General features: G+C 39.8%; 1 protein-coding gene across 8 annotated transcripts; it reads right to left on the bottom strand.

Annotated features, from left to right (window-relative positions):
* Positions 1-4,736: 4,736 nt before the first annotated feature.
* arl13b (ADP-ribosylation factor-like 13b) lies at positions 4,737-22,539 on the bottom strand. 8 transcript variants are annotated; one of them, XM_044344919.1, is made up of 12 exons: positions 21,977-22,539; positions 19,547-19,617; positions 19,116-19,365; positions 18,409-18,514; positions 17,990-18,192; positions 17,764-17,878; positions 17,451-17,610; positions 16,692-16,814; positions 16,448-16,516; positions 10,023-15,988; positions 9,461-9,588; positions 4,737-7,805 (listed from the first exon to the last, which is right to left on the bottom strand). In XM_044344919.1, exons 1-10 carry the CDS (start codon positions 22,033-22,035, stop codon positions 15,828-15,830), a joined length of 1,317 nt encoding a protein of 438 aa, XP_044200854.1. In that variant the 5' UTR covers positions 22,036-22,539; the 3' UTR covers positions 4,737-7,805; positions 9,461-9,588; positions 10,023-15,827. The 8 variants fall into 8 exon arrangements, with proteins under 8 accessions (XP_044200854.1, XP_044200856.1, XP_044200858.1 ...); XM_044344921.1 differs by having other exon boundaries at positions 9,461-9,630; XM_044344923.1 differs by having other exon boundaries at positions 10,023-15,723; positions 21,977-22,538.
* Between the last annotated feature and the right edge of the window lie 332 nt (positions 22,540-22,871).

Genomic DNA, 22,871 nt, shown 5'->3' on the forward strand with positions numbered 1-22,871 from the left:
TCCATCTGTCACATGACCCTCTTCTCGCAGGTCATGGCTGCCCCTCAAGCTCCAACCCGATTAAGATGACGGAGGATGGACAGAGCAGAACTCCATTTTGTCTTTGGCCACCAAGAAGTAACATTACCCTATCATTTCTTTTCCTTTTCTTTACAACCTCCTTTCTGCTGCTGTTAATAAATCCAATTTTCAAGATCTTAAGGTGACTCAGTGTGTCTGTGAGTTTGGGAAACCAGATATGAAAAGGGTGTCTTTAATGCATCTTGTTAGATGTCTTTCCTTTACAGTAGCCTATATATAGGTGCTGTAATTGCTACACTTGTGGCGTAAATAACCTTTTCAGTGCAGGATTAAACATATATGTCATACATGGAACGGTGATGAGATGATTACTGGGGCAACCACCTGAACCTGAACTGTATTAATGCTGTCGAGTGGCAGGAGAAAGACAAGGTCACTCTGAAAGTGTACAGACTAACTCTTAAAAACATACAACTCCCCTTTGGGCAGAAACACTCTCCACCTCTGTGTCTGATTTACCCCACGGGGAGCAATCACTCCTCAGTACCCTCACTACCTTTCTAGACAGTCGCTTTCCTCTGCCTATCAACGTCAGCGCTGCACTTCTCTTGGTTTCGCTTATTTTTAATTTGTCTTGTTGCTTTGATTTGACAGCGATTCTCTGCCTTCATCTGCTCTCAGCGTCAGAGAGTCATCCACCACCCACACGCATTCATCATGCGAAATAATGATTTCCTATCTCTGCTTGAATGTACAATCCAAGTAGTATAGTACGCCATGCTGAAAATGTGTGACTTTGTATTAGATATACCCTTTTTTTGGCTTCATTCTTGCCACATTCAGATTTCTGGCAGTGAAGTTGAGGATTGTAGGGCCATTACTTTAGTACTTTAACTACATTTTACTGCTAATACTTATGTACTTTTACTTAAGTAGGATTTTTCATGCAGGACTTTTACTTGTAATGAAGTATTGCATTGTAGTAATAGTAATACATTGCTGTATTGGTACTTTTACTTAAGTAAAGCATCTGAATATTTTTTCCACCACTGAAGAGAGAAGTATCACCCAACTCTGCGGTCCCCCTCAGCCCTAAGGAGCATTTTAGTTTTTTTAGTTAATTATTTTGGGTTTTATGGTCTATAACTTCACTATTATGGTTCAGTCTCACCGCCAGCTTTAACCTTTTAGCAGCAAAAGAAAAAGCTTTGATAATAAACCCATTGACACTCCATATGCTACACCAAACAGCAAAAAGAGACAGTTACAGACTAAATAAAAACAAAATAAGCAGTGTTACCTATTTACACAAACAGGTTGAGCAGGTTAGCTGTATCAACTGTAAAACTGCTAATTAATTAATATTGCTTTAAAGAGCATTAAGATTATTCTTAGTAGTACTAGTAGTAGTAGCAGTAGTAGTAATAGTAGCAGTAGTAGTAGTAGTAGTGGGACTAGTATCATAATTACGATGTTCTTTTTGTTACTGACGACTGAAAGTGATTTTCAAAAAGCCCCCTCTTTGTTTGGGAATCCAATCAAAGTATAATTAAATGGTGATTAAAAAAACATTAGAATGGGCTCATGTTGCAACATGTTAAAACAATAAGAAAAGTCATTCAAAACCACAGTTTCACAAGTGCACTTAAAATACAACACTTTAAAATACATTAAAGAACGGGTTCACAAGTTGAAAAACTGAAAAACAGTCAGGTGCCCAAATAAACACTGACACATGTTTTACTTGCTGTAATCATTCCTCCTGTTCATACTGACCATTAGAAGATCCCTTCATAATGCATTGACAATGTAAGTGATGGGGAACAAAATCCACAGTCCTCCTTCTGTGCAATAAATGTATTTAAAGGTTTATCCGAAGCTAATATGAAGCTTCAGCCTTTCAAATGAGTCAAATCAAGTAGATATCTTTCAAGATTACAGTCTTTTTAGTACCAAAGTTCCTCTCTTTGTTACTATACTTCCACCACAGCTAAACAGTGTCTGAGGAAACACAAAGAGGGAATTTGATGCTAAAAAGACTGTAAATGTGGCAGATATCCACTTGATATGACTAACTCAGACTGCTGAAGCCTCATATAAGCTTCAAATCAAATTTAAATGCATTTTGCACTGAATGGCCTCCATCACTTAAATTGAAAGCACATTGGAAGGAGATCTTTTAATAGCCAGTATGGACAGGAGGAATGATTACAGCAGAGAAAACCTCTTTCATTGTTCATATGGGCATCTGACTGTTGTTTTAAGACACACTTGTGTCACACAAAATGTTTAAAATGCGTTCACTGACTCAGGTGATACTGAGGCAGAGTTTATTAGATGGTGTTGGAGCTAAAAGCAGAAATCTTGTTGCAGAACATAGATCAGAAAAGATCAGAAATACAGAGCAGAGCCTAATCATGGAGGGCTTTCAAAGTAATCAAAAGAATCTGAAACTGAATTAAATGCTGAGGGGTTAAATATCATTAACTTCATCTCATCACTCTGTACTTCATCAGGAGTCTAAATCTGGCTTCCTGTCTCTCTCTCCTGTGTGCTCTTGAGCAAAGCAGAAATATCTTTAAACAACAACATTGCCTCACCGAGCCCACAGAGGACTGACATCAGAGTGTTTTAGGTACCTGACAGCTCCCTAATGATTTCTTCTGGCTTTCCTATCCTCCACTGTCTGCTGGCAAGTAATTATGGCCCAACTCAGCACAGATCAGTCTTTCAATGGGAACGGCATCGTCTGTCTGCCTATGTGTGTGTAGGTGTGTGTCAAAACCACACTTCAGATTAATCTCAATTGTGTGCATGCTTGCACATTAAGTGGCAAGTTGGAGAGAGATGAAAAAAAACACACACACACACCATAGAAATTCAAAAATAGAGAGAAGTCAAATCAGGATAATCCATATATCAGACTCATATTTGTGATTTTTATTAATTTGCATGACAGTAAATTACATTTAATAAAGCATAAACTATTAAAGAGTCATCAGATATAATAATACATGAAAAAATCACTTTACTTTGCTGTCAATTTTAGCCAAATCATGTCATCCAGAAGCTCTACTCAGCCTTTTTCAGACCTGAATTTACTTCCTTTACTTTACTCAGCATTTCTCCATCCTGTTACCTGATTTGCACCTCAGTCATTCAGTAGTGCTGACACATCGACACTTGAAATACACAAACCCACCATCTGACTATCATACACAAACACAACATGCGACGGTGTTTATTCACCTCTCTTTAATGTCCTTGACCTTTAAGCAGACTGCACCATCCTCTCTAATCAGGAGATGAGAGAGATCAGGTGCTCTGCTGGGTGTATTAAAGCCTCATTTCCACGTGGGGGGAGTCCAGTGCATATTGATGCACCCACAGCTGTGTTTTAATTAAACCTGTGTGGGGTTGACGACCTGTTGAGCTTTGATATTAAATGCAGAGATGCAATGGCAAACTTCTCAGATTACCCTCATTTGCCAAATGCCAAATGCAGTATAAAGCTATTTCTTGAAAGCTCTGGCAATTATTTAGGAAATAAAATTAAAATTTACATCACAGTTGGTGGGGTCATAGTTAACTCACTGTTTCACTTCCACCTAAATAAAGGCTTAAATTTCAAACCTCTGTTTCCTAAAAACAGGCAGACCTAGCAAGAGATGTTTGATTAAAGATATTCCTGATAAAAAAAAAACAACACATTTTAAATATACCAAGAAAAGTCTTCTGCACATTCTCATCCACTCACACTCATGACTCAACCAATGTGCTTCTCTCCAAGTGACATTTTCACTATCAAGAGGCAGATGGAGAGGTCAAAGGGTCAAAGTCAGCTCTTAATGGCTGGAAGGAGGGCTACCAACCACAGACTGCTCAATAACCTTCCCAGAGCCTCTCAACCTTTAGCTCCATCATGTTTTTCTTCTTGACAACAGCCTCATAAAACCAGCTGAAATCTCATTACTTTTTCTATTCTTTCAGTACAGTTTTCATTATGGGATATTTGTCTGGGAAGCATCTACAAACGCCTCCTGAGATCTACAGAACTTTTTTGAGTCTTTCAGCTCATTGTTTTGATTTTATGGCCTTCAACTAACCAACTATTTTGTGGCTATTTTTGCCAAAAAAGCTCTAAAACCAACTGTACACCACCTGTCTAGCAATAAACAGCAGAAAGGCAAAGTTAGTGACTAGCTAGTAAACTTTGTGCAGCATTTAGCAGCTAAAGAATCAGATATTTCTCTCAGGAGTTGGTGGAGACCAAAAACAGAGCTAAAAAAAGATAGTAACTACTCAGCAGGAGGCCAGAAACACAAAAATATTGTGTTCATAGCTTGTTTCTGCAGCCCAATTTGGCAAATATCAGCTAATGCAGGTTTAAATGATCTAATGAAGCATGATTTTGCATTTTCATGGCATTCTCCTGTCCTAAAACGTTCAGTTTGAGTGAATATTTTTCCGATTGAAAACCCGAAGAAAAGCTGTGTGTTCATTCAATCAGTTGGAGGAAGGATTCATGTCGACATTTCAACACAGGAGGCCACTTTTCAATCATCTGACGGTCGGATTTAGTCTTGTGTTAGACTGCACTGATTGATGTTGCTTCAATGAAAGAGCTGGCATGCTCAACTCACAGTCTTTAGAGTGTAGTGGGTGCCGACTCAAAAATCACAAAAATAACAAATGAAGTCATCAGCACTCACAAATAAGTGTATGTCACTTTTTTAATGATGCACAGCAGCAAAAAAAAACATGTTTCAGCCCTAGGCTTTCCTCAGTGTTACTGAAACATTAGTCAGTGTGACCCCTATCAAACAGCAGCCAGGAACCTGCTGGTGATTACAACCAGCTGATACAAATCATTCAAACAGGCACAAACAGATACAAATCATCAAAAAAACAGCACTAATAATAAGAAAAATAAGAAAATTCCAAGCAATTTAAGCTATCAGAGGAGATATATCACAATATGTGATTGCAACAACCAAATAGTGACTTGAACTGAATTGAATTTACACACTAATGATAAAAATTGCATGTATGTAACCTCATTATGTGCAGAATCTCCATAAAAAATAGCCTACAAATGCATGTACAAAAATACAAATCATCGTCAAGAGATAAATATTAGTAAGAAACAGCCAGATGAGTCATAGATCTATGCACTATATCACATATGTGATTGTAAAAGCCAGATAAATGACTGCTAGATTTACACACAAACAATAAAACATGTATGTATGTATATATGAAGACCAATCATGTGCAAAACCTCCATAGAATATATACAAATGCGTATACATCAATAAAACACATATTCATAAGAAACAAGACAACAGCAATTCTTCGTTTACACCTCTTGGATATTTGCTTTGTAAGTAGTGAATCTAATATCTCTCTCTTTGGAGATGTTTCCTCTTCCTTTCACCTTCCCTCAACAGTGGCCTTACAGTCTTGATACCCATGAAGTGTAGACCTGCAGAATTAAAGTGTCTGGCAACAGGAAATCTCTCATCTCATCTCTCTGCATCATTAAAAAAGTGATATACACTTATTTGTGAGTGCTGACAACTTCATTTGTTATTTTACTGATTGATGTTGCCTCTAGCTGAAGAAAATGCTTCTTTTCCAGACTATAATAAGCAAAGCTAAATTTCAACTCTATCAGGATAATAATGCTGTTCAAAACACTTGTTCAGGCATTCTGCAACATTTCTTGCTCCCATATTGCTTCAGTGCTGGTCCTCGTGGTCCCTCGAGCTGCCCTCAGTGCGCCCTCACACCATCCTGTCACTCAAAGGCCGATGGCTCCATCGATGTCGCACTTTTCTGACAATCCTGTTTCGCCCTCAGCGTGGCGCCTCTCTATCCCAGCTCACATTTTTAGCCCCTGTTTTGCTGAGCCTGGCCAGATACCACAACCTTCCTCTGGTCCTTTTTTCACCTTTATCTCCTCTTGTCTCTTCCCCGAATTCCACTTGCCCATTATTTGCACCTTTTTCCTTTATATTCTCTATCACTCCTGCTGCGAACACCTCATTATCCCTTATCTGCCTCTCTTATTCTCTCTCCCATCTCTCATTGGCTTTCCCCCCCTAATCTCCTGCTTTTTACTGCCTTTCTGCATCTCCTTGTGCCATTTGCTAACCACCTTTTTTATTTTTTATTTTACTGAGCTCAGTCAAACCTTGCATTGTGTCCCTATCAAGTGTGCTAATACTAAATGCTAAGAGGACATTGTTGGAGACGAATTGACTAACAGCAGAGTGCATCTGACGCATTAGCCCATTGTTTTAGATGAGTACTTACTGCAGGCAATGAGACTATTGGATCAGGAATGATATTTTAATGTGACATTGAAATAGGTCCACCATTGGCACAGCAGAGTGCATTTGTAGAGAAGGGCACTAGATAGGAAGGGCTTCGGCTCAAGTGCTTTGCAGGGCGGTTTCTTCATTTACATTAACTGTATTCATCTTCACCAATAGGTGCAAATTGCTTTTGTGGAATCAAGCCTGAATCTCATGAGCCAGCACTTCTAAGCTTTCTAGTAGTTACAATATGGGACATACCAGCTACTGCCAATTCTCCGTCAAAATCCCTATTAGCTTGTCAAGAAAAAAGAACACAGAATATCATTATTTTTTTTGTGTTGTTAAGTTATGGTATCTTTTAATTGGACATGATTGTTTTATCTTCTGGGGGTTTTGTGACAGAAGCTGAAGCAAGGACTGCCTCAGGGCTGCAACAGAGATTATTTCAGCTAACAGTTGTCAGTCGTTTAGTCAATAAAAATGAATAGAAAATTGTGACATCTTTAAACTGCCAAAACTCGAATATATTCAAATACTATTATATAAGACAGAGAAATGCAGCAAATCTCAACGTTTTTGAGAAGCCAGAGAAATGACCTAAAGGATTAATTGATTTTCTGATTAACTGACTTATTGCTTCACCACTAGACTGCACAGTTCTCTAACAAATCTACTTAAATTTCCTGGTTTACTCACACACATTAGTGGTAGAGGTTTATAGGCGCTGCCCTCAGTAGCAACACGCAATCACACAGTAAGCAGGTGATAATGTTTCCAAAGGGACTACACAGCGAAATGGAAGCACCACAATAAAAAGGATTGACTTTGAAGCTACTAAATTACCATTGAAAACACTACATAAAAGCTGGGTCATATTCAATTGCAATTAGCTGCATTTGTCAGCTGTAAAGGAGGTCTAGGTATCAGCGCTTTGTGTGTTTTCACAGAAATAGACAACTAGCATCTGTGCCTCAAATTCACCCTCCCCAGAATTGATTACAGCAGAAATGATCTACCGGTCATTTAAATCCCATCTGGAGCATCGTCCCTGTATTTTAAAGTACATCTTTGAGGTAGATCTTTCCACTGGAAGAGCTGCTTGTCCTTCTGCTACAACACCCTGCAACGATCATTAATATTAATCCCGTCCAAATGGGGCTACACAACCTGTGACGAACATGGACAGATTACCAAATGGGCCCAGCAGGCACAGACCCAAGGGCCACAGGAGTCAGGGGGTCCTTAATGTCAAAGCTCCTGTTTGAATTTACTTATATTAACATTTTTTGTTGCAAAAAGATGGGTCCTGTAGGTAGGGATGTGCAAATCCCACTTCAGTTGATGGTCTCCTAAAATATTCTGCGCAGTATTCTGTAGTGGTTTGAATCTTCTGTAGCAGGAATCTCTTGAAAGGTCATGGTCCCGTAATCTGTCCGTGGCGACGAGGGGTCGCAGACGTTGCTTTGCATAAATGGAAAAAAAGTTGAGAGAGAAAAAGAGTTCACAAAGGCAGCCTTCTGAATAAAATACTGTTGTAGTAATACTTGCAATTTTAGTTACTTGAAAGTCAAAGTCCTTTCCTAACATTACAAAGAACAAATACTTGACCCCCCGCGCTCCCCTGCTGGCAGCATCTCTGCATGTAACAGCATTAAATGTACATTTAAACAGTTTATGTGTGCATTTAGCAGCTGCTTGCTGGAGCTCAGTCAAAATTTGCCCATCACGTTCGTCAACTTTTCCCCTTTTCTACGCTGTTTAGTTACATAATGAGCCATTACACGGGTTCCATTAAAGCATGAAAGCATGCTGCTCTTTGGTTAAAACCGCCCTCCAGCTCTGGGCTGAATACAGTAGATTTAACCTCTCCTGAGCTACATTTTGCTCCTTTATTGTCAGCAGGTTTAGGTCAGACACTTAGTCAGCCCTGGAAACACCCTAAAAGACATCATTGAGCCCAGATGAATAGCAAGACTCACAGTTGCTAATAGTGTCCATGTATCCTCAACTCTGTTGTCTGTGCTATTTATGTTGCACAGTGATTACTGGAGCTGCATTGCCCTCTGCAGGCAATAACAAATGACCGCAGAGGGTAAACACACACACACAGAGCAGAGATTCACCAAACAGCACTGTAAACTCCCTGCAGACTCAACCTACTGCAGCGTAACCCCCTCCAGCGTGCAAGCACACTCAATTACTTATTACCTTTTCTATCCAGTCTTAAAGACAGATGCACAAACCACAAGCTAGAACATAACTTGTTCATTATTTGCTCTTTATTTAACCCTCAGGGTTTTATGACAGGTTGTCTACACGCAGCTCGCCATGGGCGTCTTTTAAACACTGCATAATAGAGATCTACCTCTGATTGCTCTAAATGACACACAAATATAGGAGAACAGAGTGTTCAGTTCTGGCCTGACGCTAGATCAAAGGCACAGGAGTTTGTCTAGCGATGACTTTATCATCATAATGTGTCCTAACTCTGCCTCCTCATGCATGTCCTCCTTTAACGTATGCCTTATTTGTCTTCTTCACTGTCTTCTTTTAGTGGCACAGGAAGGGAGATGGAGCTTCCTGCAGTGACCGGCTGCCTGCAGCGAGCATTGTTGCTGCATTTAAAGAGAGATGGTGAAAGATAAATGATAAGACGGCAATAGGAACGTAGTATCAAAACAGCTTTGGGATCCAATTTGAGACAGATGCCGGGGAGATATTTAGGACTGAACTTGTCAAAATGATGCGGTTGACAGCCAGGTAGGAGTTTTCACATTAGTACATGTACATTTCCCAAAATACTGCGCATTGTTTAAAGAATTTAAAAAGTATTAAAAAAAATCCACATACTGAGTGGATTTAGTGGTCACATGTTTGCGCTCTATCATCCGCCCACGTGTCCTTGAGTGAGACACTGAACGCCTTTCTGCTTATTTATTATAATCTGCTGTAGGCTATATAAGCTTTAGTCCAACTCATTCAAGGTGTGATAGGCAGCTTTGTGGTTACTTAATATTTTCACTCCCACCCCCCTGAATTCCAAATAATAAAAAGCAAATCTAGTATAGATCAGATTGTATTGAGTATCCAGGGACAGGAGCATTTCAGCATCTTACCTGAGTGGTATATCCAGGCGTTGTCTGCATGATAGCGCTTGCTGAGAGCTCTCAGGTAGGTGTTGTGGCACAAGAGAACATCCGTCTGTTTTTTTGATCTGCTGCCAACTCGGTTGGAAGACCATAAACTTGAAGAGTCAGGACAAAACTTGGAGATGTAAGACATCCTGCTGTTGGTCAAAAATTGATGACATTGCAGAGGCAAGCGAGTCCGTGCACTGTGCTTGACTACACTTAATAACCTCTGTGACTTTCATTGACTTTTTTATATTTCTATTGAATTATATATGAAGTACAAGCGGGCAGATGAGGGAGTTACCAAGCACTGATACTCATTTTCTATGTTTCATTCAGAACAATTAAGTCTTTCAGGGGGAAGAAAAGCTTACTGTGATTTACTGTGATTATTTGGCCTCTCTGCACCCTTATAAGCTAATGTTTTGCTACCTATATTGCACAGTGGCAGTGTATTCCCCAACAGTGCCAAGAAAATAGTAGCAGTCTTACTAATTTATCAAAGAAGACAACAGCAACGTGCAGCCAAGTACAACTTTGCACTTACATTAATTTTTCTTGGGAGGTCCCACTCCCCTCCAGCTCTAATTGCTCTGTGGCTGAAGTTGGCGAGGTAAAGTATACCGAGGTGAAAAACAGTCTGAGCTATTATGCAATTGAAGAAAATACTGCAATGAAGTCGATTACATGGTGAAATAATGCAAAGAAAGACACCCGTGATGGATGAGTGGAGAAGTTTCCTATTGGTCATCAAGCAAAACAAAGAGAAGGCATTGACTCACCTCAACAGGTGAGTTAATTGGTCTAAACCAACTCATCAGGCTCAATAGGGGAGCTCAAAACTCGATTTATTAGTTAATAATGTTGTTTCTGTTAAAAACACTGAGCCAGACAAATGTAAATTACGCTTTATTGTCATATTTTGACCTTATTTTTGACCTTTTGTCATGCACAATTTTAAATATTTTGTTGTAATGGATAAAATCCTTATAGATTATAAGGCAAGAGTAATTGTATATTTTTAATACTGCAGAAAAATACCATTAAAAGCTTTCCAATTGCCTATTTGTTCATACTGAAATGTAAATCTTTAAAAGCAGGTTACAAATATATATATAGTTTCATTTTTTAAAAAAGTCTCAGTGGTAAACAGTGCATTTGTTGGGGACTATTTTCAGCAGCGAATTGATACACATTTGGTGCTTTAGTGAGTATTTCCCAGTTTTTTTGGCTTTAGCAACACACAGAATACTTGTTAGTAGGTTTAATTAATTGTTGGTTTCGGTCTTTTCATGGGATTTGTTGACACTTATACACACACATTTAGTCTTTGACACATTTGTCTTGAACTGATAAATTATACAAGTGCGCTGTTATTGTCTTTGGTTTCTAATGCAATTACACCTGTCGACCACCTTGAAATGTCCCGCTAATAATGTGATAGTAGCACTCACATCTTAAGAATGTCTTGGCATGAGTTACTGTGCATGTGAGACTTCAGACTCCTCCAGCATGTGTACAGTATATCCAGCACTTCCCAACTTGTTCAGGAAGTCAAGAGTCAATGAGCAGTGAACTGAACAATTCCCTCACCGCTAGCAGCAATATTACCTGGTGTTATTAACACTGCTGTATAAGAGAGAGGGCAGCACCAGAGGGTTATGTGTGACCAAATCCAATATGCTGCATTTTCAGTCAACACTTTCAGATGAATGGTGGCCCTACTGGCAACAGCACAACTGCCCGAAAAAAAATTTCATCTCAGTTCACGGCCCTTTTGCTGCTCTCTGTATCCAAGTGATTTAACACAACAGTGATTCAACCTATTCCCTGCTCATGAAAGCTTTTATGTTTGCTGTTTTAAACGCTCGCTGCCCAGCGCTGTAGGTCATCCCCGAGAAAAATGCTCTGGTGTGCAGGAAGTGATGCGTTTTATGTATCCAGCAGCAGCAGCAGTTTTATTCAGAATAAACAGAAGAATAAAAAAAAAAAATGGTGGCGCTCTGCACCAGATGTCTCAATGATTTTTAAATAAAAACCTAAAAAAAATGATTTCTTACAGCTTATAGGATAAACTTGATGTCTGAATTTAATGCTTACATACTGCTATTTGATAGCAGAACATTTCTATCTATCTATCTATACGCCAACATTTGCACAATACAGACATCCACTGTAGAGGAGGAAGAGACACCAATTTCTCCAGACTAAATCTTCAATGACTAAATCCTCAATAGACCAAATTGCAATATAACCTCATTTTGGGATCCTGCAGCTTTTGCAAACTTGAGGCTTTTTTGTAATTTGAACATAAAAACTTCTTCTCTCCTTAACTTAAAACTTTCTGGGGTTTGCTGAGAGGCATTCTGGGTTATCTTAGAAAATCTGTAAAAGCAGATGCAGATATTTTTTGGGGGGCTGAGGGTGAGGGGGAGTAAATTACAACACTTCATCACAAAATCGCTCCTGGACCGCACTGGACATCACAGATTGATGATATCAAAGAGCGCGAGCATAATGAGGGGGGATGGATGGTTGGAAGCACCTGCTTAAGGGCAGCGGTGCATCTGCTGTCCTCGTCTTGCAGGACACGGCGTCATTACAGGAGGATTTCAACTCCTGCGTCATGACATCACTCACTTAAATGAAGCTTGTCTGTGTGTATCGACAACGGGGAGAACAGTAATGAGACAGCACATTACTGCAATGTTCTGGGTGCGGGGCCTGTAGACGCTGCTAACAGATGTTTGACAGAGTCTAAATGAGGATACGCAACAGCCAAAAACAAACCAGATTGCTGAAGCCTTTGTTCCAAATTGTGCTGTATATGTGTAAAAAAAGATCCAGGCTTCTTGTTACATCAGCTTTTCTCTCCTGTGTCTGAATAAAGAGCAAAAGATGAAGCCAGCCCACTCTCATCAGCACATGTGTAATTACTTTGTCAACAAGGGATTTAAATTGCCTACATTCCTTTAAAGAACTGCTTGCTTTCCATTTTGTGTTATCCATCATCAGCTGGGTGCAGGCTTCACTTTTTTGTGTGTAGCTCATTTTCAGATGAAGCCTCGCTTGTTTTATGATACAGCCTAATTCCACGTTGAAAAATGTCTCGCCCTTGGCCGGTTTAATTTGTATTAGTGACAGATCACAACTGCGCTGTGTGAGCAGACACCGAGCCGTGTGTTTTATAACTGTAATGAGTTCATTCAGTTCGTTGCAATCTGAAACAGTGAGTCAGGCTATATATAAAGTGACCTGTGTGTTTTCTAGGTCGAGTGGAAAAATCTGAATCTTATCTGTCAAACACGCAAAACATCATCTCGCAGTAAATGTTATGATAGTTTGATCTCAGTTGGATTCACCTGTCACAATGATGACAGCTCAGGTTATACAGCTTGATTGTCTCAGGTTGCAAGTAGAATTGTTTTTCTAATATTATCAGTTAACTACACTAAAAATGAATAGAAACAGTTTAAACATGATGTAATGCAATTTTTCTTCCTGGGTATCAAGTGTTATTTCTTGATTGTATCTAAAAAGTGTAAAAAATGGCTATTATTCTCTTCAAACTTTGCTTTTGTGACCTGAACAATGATAAAGCAGTAGGGAAACGGGCAAATTTGCACATTTTCATTCACATAAAGTCAGAAAGAACAACTGAATCAAAATTAACATGTATGTATACTTAAATTATACAAGTGACCACAAAAGATTTAGATGCGAGTAGTTTTTCAAGATTTATAATTATGTAACCCTAATCCTAACCCTGTAAATCACTTCCACAAATCTGCCCCCAAATACAGTCTCCCATCATCATATCCAGTGATTCATGTTGTTTTTTCTAACTTTATGTGAATGAAAATGTGCAAATTGGCCCGTTTTCTTATTGGAAATAGGTCAAAGTTTGAAGGGAATAACAGCAATTTTCTACACTTTTTAGGCATTAGTAATGGCTAAATGAAGTACTCCTTCATTAAGCCAAAAATTCATCAATTTGTCCATCAACTTGAAAAGACAGAACCCAAACTCCTTAAAACACCTTAATTCATACGTTAAATTGCCTTCATTTTCCATTTAAGGTGGTTTTATGGGGTAAAAAAAACCCTTAATTAGAAAATTGGATGCAAATAATGCATTAAAAATACCTTAATTTAGTTCAATCCATTAATAAAGACCTTAATTTCATCATTATTAATGTGTAAAAATTAATGGATTTGGGGTCATAGTGAATATTTGAATAGACTGAATACATATTTTAGGCTGATTGTATCCGACATGCCCAGCAGAGTTGCAAAAAGTTATTGTTGCTGAGCTATGATTGGACAATAGCTGTTTGTGGGTTTAGCGAACCATCCAGTGACAATGTTAAGTTGCAACTTTAACTGTAGTTCTTATATTACAAAACCTGATTACGATAAAGTAACTTTTAAAGTCATTACCTGAAGAAGTGATTCAAGCAATCAAGCAGTGACAAACACATTTGTGAAGTAGCAGCTGGATGATGAACCAACTGATGTTCACGTCGAGCCAAAAATGAAACACAACAAACAATTTCCAATCTAGCGGCAGCTGCAAAGAGAGAGACGAGCACAAATCGATTCTAATCAGTTAAGAATATATTTAAAACATCTTTAATTGTGCGGTTATAAAATTCAAACTGCGTAGAAAAAATATCTTTTCAAACATCTAGCTCATTAACAAGAGTGAGTGTTGTACTATATATTTGAGATATAATAATGCGGTTTTAAAGTGATATTTCACTCTCTAACTTGTGCTACACATTATTCTCATGTGTTCTGACCCAATATGGGCTCTTCCAGGTGTAAGTAATACTTTCTCCTCCCTCATTATCCCACTGCAAACTCTTCCAACACACAAAAACTTAACTGGGGCAATGGAGTGGTTCCAAGTTAGTGTTTTTTTTTTTTCTTTTCTGATTTGTGTTTGTGCTTTTTGAGATGTAATTTTAGCTATTTTCAAAGTGGGGAAATGGTTGCAGGAGACGAGCCAGGAAAGCTGGAACAACAACAGTGCTGGCTCGCACCTCGGGGGCCACCTGAGAGGCAGCGAGTCTGAGGCTGATTCTTCCCTCGAGAGAAATATCACTTTAAAAACAGATACACAGTGTAAACAGCAGAACGCGTACAAAATCTGTAGCCCTGTAGACAAATAAAGACAAATATATTTTCATACGTTTACATTTTAAAACAATAAATAAAGATCCTTTATGACGCTGTGTGATAAAGGACACACATTGTTCCCTATTACAGTTTTTTAAAAAATCTCTTTTTTTTCTTTTCATGGGCATAAAACCTTTACAGTATTTAAGTGAAATGTCAAGACATAGCATTAGTAAAACTGACCAATTAACAACCATGATGTAGTGTTTTTCATGTGCGCCCACACTTCACCTGTTTCACCTGTGAGGACAATTCAAGCTATGACTCACTGCTGCTGTAAAAAAAAACAGGAAAAATGTTTCCCCACTTTAAAAAAAAAAAGAAAAAAAAAAAGATCAAATTTAAAGCACTCAGCTGTGAAAAGCCACTTAAGAGCTCTACCTCTTCATCCATATCCCGATATATCAATGTTCACTGTCTGCATTACACCTTTGTTTACACTACAAAACTGAAGGTGCAAAAGCAAACGTGTCATTTTTAATGGCGGCGTGTGTACAAATCCATTATTCAGTAACAGACACAGACACAGAAGGTTATCATATACTGAACATATTTACATTCTTTGTCAATTAAAAGCATTTCAGTTGGACACAACTGACTAACACTGATATTAACAAAAAAATATATATAAAGTTTCAGCCTACAGTAGCGGAAAGAGTTCAGCACCAAATGTGCTTGTGTCAAGTGAAGACAGAACCTGACGGGCAGGTTCTACGTTTCACACTGAATTGCTGTGAAACCAGACAGTATTACGGCCTCTGAGCAGGACTTCGTTTCCCATGTCGCTCCTCTTGTCACCACGCTCGCAGGCTGCCGCATCCAACCCCCCCCCTCCTCCTCCTCCTCCTCCTCCTCCTCCTCGGGTTCGGCTGCGGTGTGTCTGTGTGTTTGGTTGGTCTACACACCGCTCGCTTGAGACAGAAAGCAAACAAAAAAACAAAAAAAAAAAAGGGGAGAGCCATGATTGGAGGGCCTCGATCAGTAAATTAGGTTAAAAAATGACGTCATGAGTGTCGCCGTTAGGCCGCGGCCTATTCGCGAGAGGCGGGAGAGGCTTCTTGTAAAACTCTGCGGAAGGGGAGGAGGGGGAAAAAAAAGGTTCGACTGAGTTAGTAAACTACATCCACTACATCCAGTCCTGTAATTTAAAAAAAATATATAAAACTGTCAATTCATGTGTGACTTAAAGCAACAAGAGAGAGACGTGGAAGGCGTGGAAAGATGCTGCGCAGAGGTAGATGGGAGAAAAATGTGGATGAATACACAGACAAGCCTTTGAGCTGGATTAAGACATCTGCCACCATGAAGGATCCACACACATTCAAACACATGCCTGGTGAAAAAAAAAAAAAAAAGTGGGAGAAGGAAACAAACAGTGATGTGATACTAATTAACAGTCAACACACATCTTGAGGCAGATAGAGTTCAGTGTTTTCGCTCTGCTGCAACACCAACCGCGCTGAGAAATGTACCATTACTGCTGTGTGGAACAAACAAGCCCACATGAATTCACTCTTACAAACAACTTTTTTTTTTTAAATTTTATAATAAAGTTTCCAATTAAAACGTTTTAACGGCAACATGTGCCAAAGCCAAAAGCGTTACTGTAAAGAGGAAACACTGAGTCACTGCCATGACGGTTAGAGAACGAGTTAATCCACACTTAAGCCCGAGTTAGTGAGAATGTGAGCGGCTGATTTTGGCTACACGACAAAAGGAAGTTAACACATGAAATTAGATGGTAGTCGACGGTGAGGGATGAAGAATAACTGGACGTTAGACGCGGCTTTACCGGAATGTTTCGAGTCCCCGAGTGGCTCTAGTTTTGGCAGCCTAGAAACTTTGGGTGTGGCCCATCCGACTACAAAAAAGAAAAACATAGAAAAGACATTTGTTAAAGACAAAATCCTGAAAAAGAAAGTGATACTGAGGCTGCTTCTTCGTCGGCAGGTGAATCTGTGTCCACTTGGCGCGATTAAAGCGAGCTTGTGTAAAAACCACATATGAAAACAGCCCGTGATGATGCGCAGACTGACCTGGAAGGGGTGGCGGGGTGGGGCTCTCTGCCGGCGCGTCCTCTGCCCTCAGCGGGTCGACCCGGTGCTTCCTCTTCAGGTGCAGCTTCCTCGTCTTCTTCTTGCTTTGCTCGCCTGTCGTACCTGTAACGTACAGAGACGTTTTGAGCATACGTTTACCGAAATAAGCCTTCAGTCATGGATAGTCAACACCGGACTTGAGCTGGTTTCAGCTGTTCAACTGCCATCTTTTTATCCCTTTAATTTACCACGTAATCATCTTCTTAGTGTGTAATCATCTGTATCAGATATTCTCAGAGCTTGGTGAGAGGAACACAGGATGAATATCAAGCAGTTAACTTGACTAGATGTCTCTTTAAAAATTTAAAATATCTCAAACAAATACTTGTTGCGGTCTCTGGGCATTTGTTTAATCACTTGCTTTCAAAGTGAAGCCAGATTCAATATCTCGCAAGCTCGGACTTTCTTCCCGTGGTGCGAAGCCGAACCACAAGATGCAAGAAAAGCCTCTTCAAAGGTGTCTGCTCCCCTCACATCTATACAGATCATCATTTTTATCTTTAATTTTTATATCGTTTTAAATAAACATGTTGGCACCAAGCAGATTTGATAAAACTACTGAACTATTTGCCAATCATTTGACAGCTATTCTGAGCCGTAACTTCAAAATTGTATTGACTTATAAACTAAACTAGAAATGTGGATATCTGGGGTGATTTTAAGGATCTTAATAACCACACAGGGTCCAAACACACTCACCTGAGCTGGTGTTCTCTGGCGTTTGTCTCGTGTCGTCCGGCTCCTCGTCGTTGTCCTCCTCGTCCTCCTCTTCCTCTTGATCGGCGTCTGCCTTCAGGCTGTTGGTCCTGCCCTCCTGGGGCTCTCTTTGCCTCTTCTTCTCCTTTTCTTTCTCCTCGTTCTGAGAGCGACATGAAGCACAAAAATCAAATCAAAACAGGACTTGAGGGAAGTTTGTAAAGTGCTGGTCTTTAACTAGCAAATGTGTTGCTAGCAAAGATGTTTAAAATGTACTTTAATTTCATCTCTGTGTCTGTAGACAGTGGTTACACACATCGGAGATGACGTTTCCGATTGGCTGGAAGGGGCTGGGCATGTTCTCGTCATCAGGATCCTCTTCCTGGATCTGCCTGCCCTCACGTTCTGCCTCTTCCCGCTCCTGCCTCTCTCTGCAGAAAGAACAAGACGTTAACCTTTCAGGATAATGATACACACCTAAGGATAAGTTGTTGCAATTTTTTACAGTCCTCGTGTCACACTCCATCCTCCCGCGTCCTCACCTCTCCTCTCGTATCCGCCGCACTCTCTCCGCCCTCTCCTTCTTGTCCTGCTCCTCCTGAGCGTGCTGCTCGGCCGTGTCCTTCTGCACGCGCTCAGTAATGGCCTCGTAGTCTTTGGCAATGTTGCTTAGGAGCCAGTTCAGGCCCTTCTTGATGGACTTGTCAACCTTCTTGCCGTAGCCCAGGACTGCAGAGCACGGCTCCTGGGATAGGAATAGAAACCAAGAGAAGAAACAAACTTGATGTTGAGGTTTTGTTTCTCTTATGTCATCCCTGCGATGCAATCTCACACTATCCTACAGTAAAGAAAAAAAATAAGCCTTGCTGTTTTTTTTCTATACAAGCGTGAAGCTACAGTTAAACCAAATGCCCTTAATGTCACTCAACTGTCAGTCCACAACAGGTGCAGAAACACTTACGATCTGACAGAGACACTTGTTCTCGTTAACAAGCTTCTCTAACGACAGGTTCTCGATGATGTCTGCTTCAGCCAGCGCTCCCTCCTGGTCTTGTTTGTTGGCGAGCCTGACAGCAGAGAGGGAAAAAACGAGAGATGTTAGTTACTGCTGTTGTGAAATGAAATAAAAACAAGTGTCAAATGATTGTAATTTAAGCTGAATGAATAAAACTCTACAATCTCTTTTCCATGGCTAGACTGGACTGGCTCCTGGATCAACTCACTCAGACTATGAGGGAGAAAATGTAGCTGCAAGGACAGTGATCATACTCAATCTTTGCAGTTATAGTGTCTGGAAATCTGATGGAAATTTTATGGAAATGTGACTCTGCCCTGACTGTAGATTGTTGATTGGAACACACTCTGCATACCTGGAAAAATACTTTAAACTCTCGGTGCCCTAACCTGCTTTGTGTTCTGATTACTGATTAAGCAGATGCATCCACAGATGCAGACACTAAATCAACCTTCAGTGCACATATTCAGCAGCAAATTGGACCAAGGACTCAGACTTTTAGGCTGGGCAATTTCTTTATTATCTCCTCATCTTTCACATTTTCCCCACTGTGTCTCACAGGGTCAAAGGTCGTTTTTTTTCCCCTACATTTTTAATACACTGTACAACTTCTTGATGCAGCATGTAAATGAAGATAAAGTACGATCACTCACACTAGCACTGGTTTGCCAGCGATGCGCGGGTGCTGGAGGACCTCGGCCATGGTCTCCCGTGTCTCTTGGATCCGCTGCACGTCGCTGGAGTCCACCACAAACACCACGCCGTGCGACTCCGAGTAGTAGTTCTTCCAGATGCCCCGGATTCTCTTCCCGCCACCCAGGTCGAAGATGGTCACCTCGAACTTGCCCTGCTTCAAGTCGACTTTGGAAAAACCCACTGTAGGAGCTACATCCTGGGGATTTTCTGAGGGAGAGTATGACAAAAAAATAGCAAATATAAACTTTTGTTGCACAATTTGTTATGCTTCAACATTTTTTTAAAAAATGTACAGTGATAAAAGATCAAATCAAGTGTTTTTAAGACAAGAAAAATGTGCAAAACACTGAACGTGCGTATAAAAACATTGATAACAAACAGTCCTGACCTCCTTGGATTCCTCGTACTGTGGCGGTCTTCCCTGCATTATCCAGTCCCACCATCACTAGAGTCACTTTCCTGTATGATAAGAAAGTAAAAAAATGAATATCCATAAAACACTGCGCACACACACATCCCTACTCATCGATAAGGTCCGGGCTTGTTCAGAACAGCTTCCTGTTAGGTAGGAAGTAGGACAAAGGGTGAAGCAGAGGTTGGTTTGAGTGTAACCTACAGTATCCGAGCTGAAGACGTGCCCTGGCATTATCTCTCGTGACGCATTTGGGGGCACGTAAGCCAATTAAGAATCTGAATGACCGACGCAATCAGAGTGTGACTGGAGTGAGTGAGTCAGCAATTGTCACGTGGTTGCAACCATTTAATTATATTTAAACTATTGATGTAGTTTAAAACGCAATATTAGTGCTGATCGAATATTATTTCAGACCAATTATCAAGTTGCTTTTCTATACTACTTTATACACATTTCTATTAAGCAAAACAGTTAAATTATTATAATCTTTATATTCTATTTTAATACATTCATTACCAAACAACTTACAGAAGTGAAATCTAATATTGACATTAGCCAGTATTCAAAAAACTTGTTTGTGTGTCTCTTGCAGAAACACAGTCATGGATGTCGACTCAGACAGACCTGCAGATATGTTTACACACACCTGAGCAGCGAGCTGCAGTATGACGGTCACAACAGTCACCACCAAGTCATTAACATGACTCAGACATTTTACTAATTGCAGTTGTTATCATCTTACTAAATGTAAATGTGGATTTGCACCATTATTTGCTACACTTATGCTAAACCAGGGATTTTATCACAATTTAAAAACATTTATTCCTGATTATTCTGTCAAAAAATACATGAAAACATTCAAGGTTTAACGCAACTTTGCTCTCACATGCTCTCATTATAATCTTGAAGAGTTTGGAGCCACTTTATGACTGGATCCACTGTATCATTTCACCTTTCAAACCTTTCACAAGATGTTTATATTACAGTCATAACAGCATCTTGCAAATCTCCTGATATTAAATGTTCACACACAAACACAAAAAACAAAAGAAAGGGCAGAATTCACTGAAAACCTGCAAAGACCTAGAACCGGTTGCACTCAAGACACATAGCGTGCAGATAAACACGACCCACGTTTGTCTCCTGACTCCATACTTAACTTTTAAACTTGCGCCGAAATGACATCAAGCGCACAATCCATCTAACCGTCTTCTGGAGCCAACTGGCTTTCATCAGGGCAGGCCTCTTGACGTAAACCTCCAAAAAAAAGGTGAGACACTGACTGGCCCCCTGCCCGCTAACCCATAACCCCTCTGTCCTCAGCGTTACAAACCCCGCACAGCAACAGGCCAAAAGGAAAAGACCCGCTGAACAGACCTGGCTGTGGGATTAGGTGAGGATTTCTGCCTAAATCCAAAGGATCAGATGCCTCATAGGTACCACGTGGGTTAAGCACTCTGTTACATTTTACTGCTCTTTCTCCAGTCACTTAGGGCCTCTTAGGGCTAAAAAAAATATTGAAAATAATAGTGGCTGGCTGATGACATGTTAATAAAAAGTACAGAATAGCAGAGGAACATTATTACTTCTGATCAAATATAAATGGCTGGAATAATATCTAGGGCTGCAACTAATGATTTTTTATAAATCAAATCAGTCTGCTGGTTATTTTCTCTATTAACTAATTGATTGTTTACTCATCACACTTTCCAAAAGCCCACAGAGATGTCTTCAAATGTCTAGTTTTGTTTGACCAACAGTCCAAAACCCAAAGATATTCACTTTACAATGAAATAAAACAGAAACAAGCAGCAAATCCTCAAATTAGAGAGGCTGGAACAAGAGAATATTTGGAGTTTTTGCTTGAAAATGTACTTAAAACGATTAAGCAATTATCAAAATAGCTGCCAATCATGTTTCTGTTAAGCGACTAATCATTTCAGCTCTGATAATATCTGAACATGGGTGAAACAGCCCCATATAGTCCACTATATTCCATTATAAATCACGCACATTATAACACAAAAGGATCCTCATCATTAAAAGACAAAATGTTTACAGTGACCTTTAAAAGAATCCAACAAAATCAGACAGTGCTTTCTCTGCATTTATTTGGCTGTGATGGGACAAGAATAAAATAAGGGCCTATCATGTCATCTTTGTTGCTTAAATCATATAAAATAATATTTACATCTCCAATGTCAAAATGAGAGCTGGTTTAAAATCTCTAAAACTAAAACTGCTGTTTGAAAATACTTCCATCATTCTAATTATAGGATTATAATGAACTTAATGAACTATCAGCTCAACTTTGCAAAACTAATGGCACAGATTTATTGGAGCTCTGAAAGATTTGACTGGGAATAATGACAGATTTGTGACTCAGAAGATCTCCTGACTTACCTTGCAGGCTCTCGCCAGCGTTTCAGCCAGTTACAGCAGTTCGCCATCAGGCTAAACATCGCAGTCCGAGTGGAGATGACTGCAATCAAGTGTTCATCTAGCCAGAAGCGTCTCACCACCTTCCAGCCCTGTTTAGTGTCGACAACTAGCCGATTGTACTAATAAACTAAGCTGCATAATGAGCAAACTCGTGACAGCATTGGCAGCTCTTCAATTGATTGTTTAAGATGCTGTATTACGTTTTAGACAGACGTTATTTGAGATAACATCAATTTCCAAAAATACACAATACGTGTACCGTTATCTGAGGGTTGGGTTAGCTTATCCAGTTAGCTTAGCGATAACGGTGGCTTTGTTAACTCGTTTAGTTTTCAGCACACATGCTACACGTCAAGTTACCGTCCGAATAAAAGCTCTGCTCGCCATTGACTAAAATATGTCCTCATAAATAAGCGATAATTGCTCACGATGCATTAGCTACTTAGCTGGTTTATAGCTGTCCGCTTTGTTTACGCCGTCTTTTCTGCTGCTAGGCTGCGGACGTGCTGACGTCATCTTCCGTAATCAACAAATCTGCGTCGTTTCTGGTCCAGATTGACGGCTGCTGGGAAAGAGCGCCGCCCGTGGACTGCAATAAACCTAAATATTTGTAGCTTTAAAGAGAAGGTTCACAGTTTTTCAAGTCTTAAAACAGCAGTCAGGTGTCCACATGGAGACTGAAAGAGGTTTTCCTCACTGTAATCATTCCTGCTGTTCATACTGGCTGTTCAAATGTATTTTCAAGTGATGGGGGCTAAAATCCTCAGTATGTCCATATAGTCATTTTGTGCAAAAATGCATTTAAAAGTTCATCTGAAGCTTATATGAGGCTTCAGCAGTCTGAGTTAGTCATATC

This window comes from Thunnus albacares, chromosome 24 (assembly GCF_914725855.1).
Source record: "Thunnus albacares chromosome 24, fThuAlb1.1, whole genome shotgun sequence".
Lineage (NCBI taxonomy): Eukaryota > Metazoa > Chordata > Actinopteri > Scombriformes > Scombridae > Thunnus > Thunnus albacares.

Coding starts and splice junctions, on each gene's coding strand:
- arl13b (XM_044344919.1), bottom strand. CDS start 22,035: ATGTTTAGCCTGATGGCGAACTGCTGTAACTGGCTGAAACGCTGGCGA. Junction 16,815..17,450: donor GCCAGAGAACACCAGCTCAG/GTGAGTGTGTTT, acceptor TGTACGTTACAG/GTACGACAGGCGAGCAAAGC. Junction 16,517..16,691: donor CACCCCGCCACCCCTTCCAG/GTCAGTCTGCGC, acceptor TCTTTTTTGTAG/TCGGATGGGCCACACCCAAA.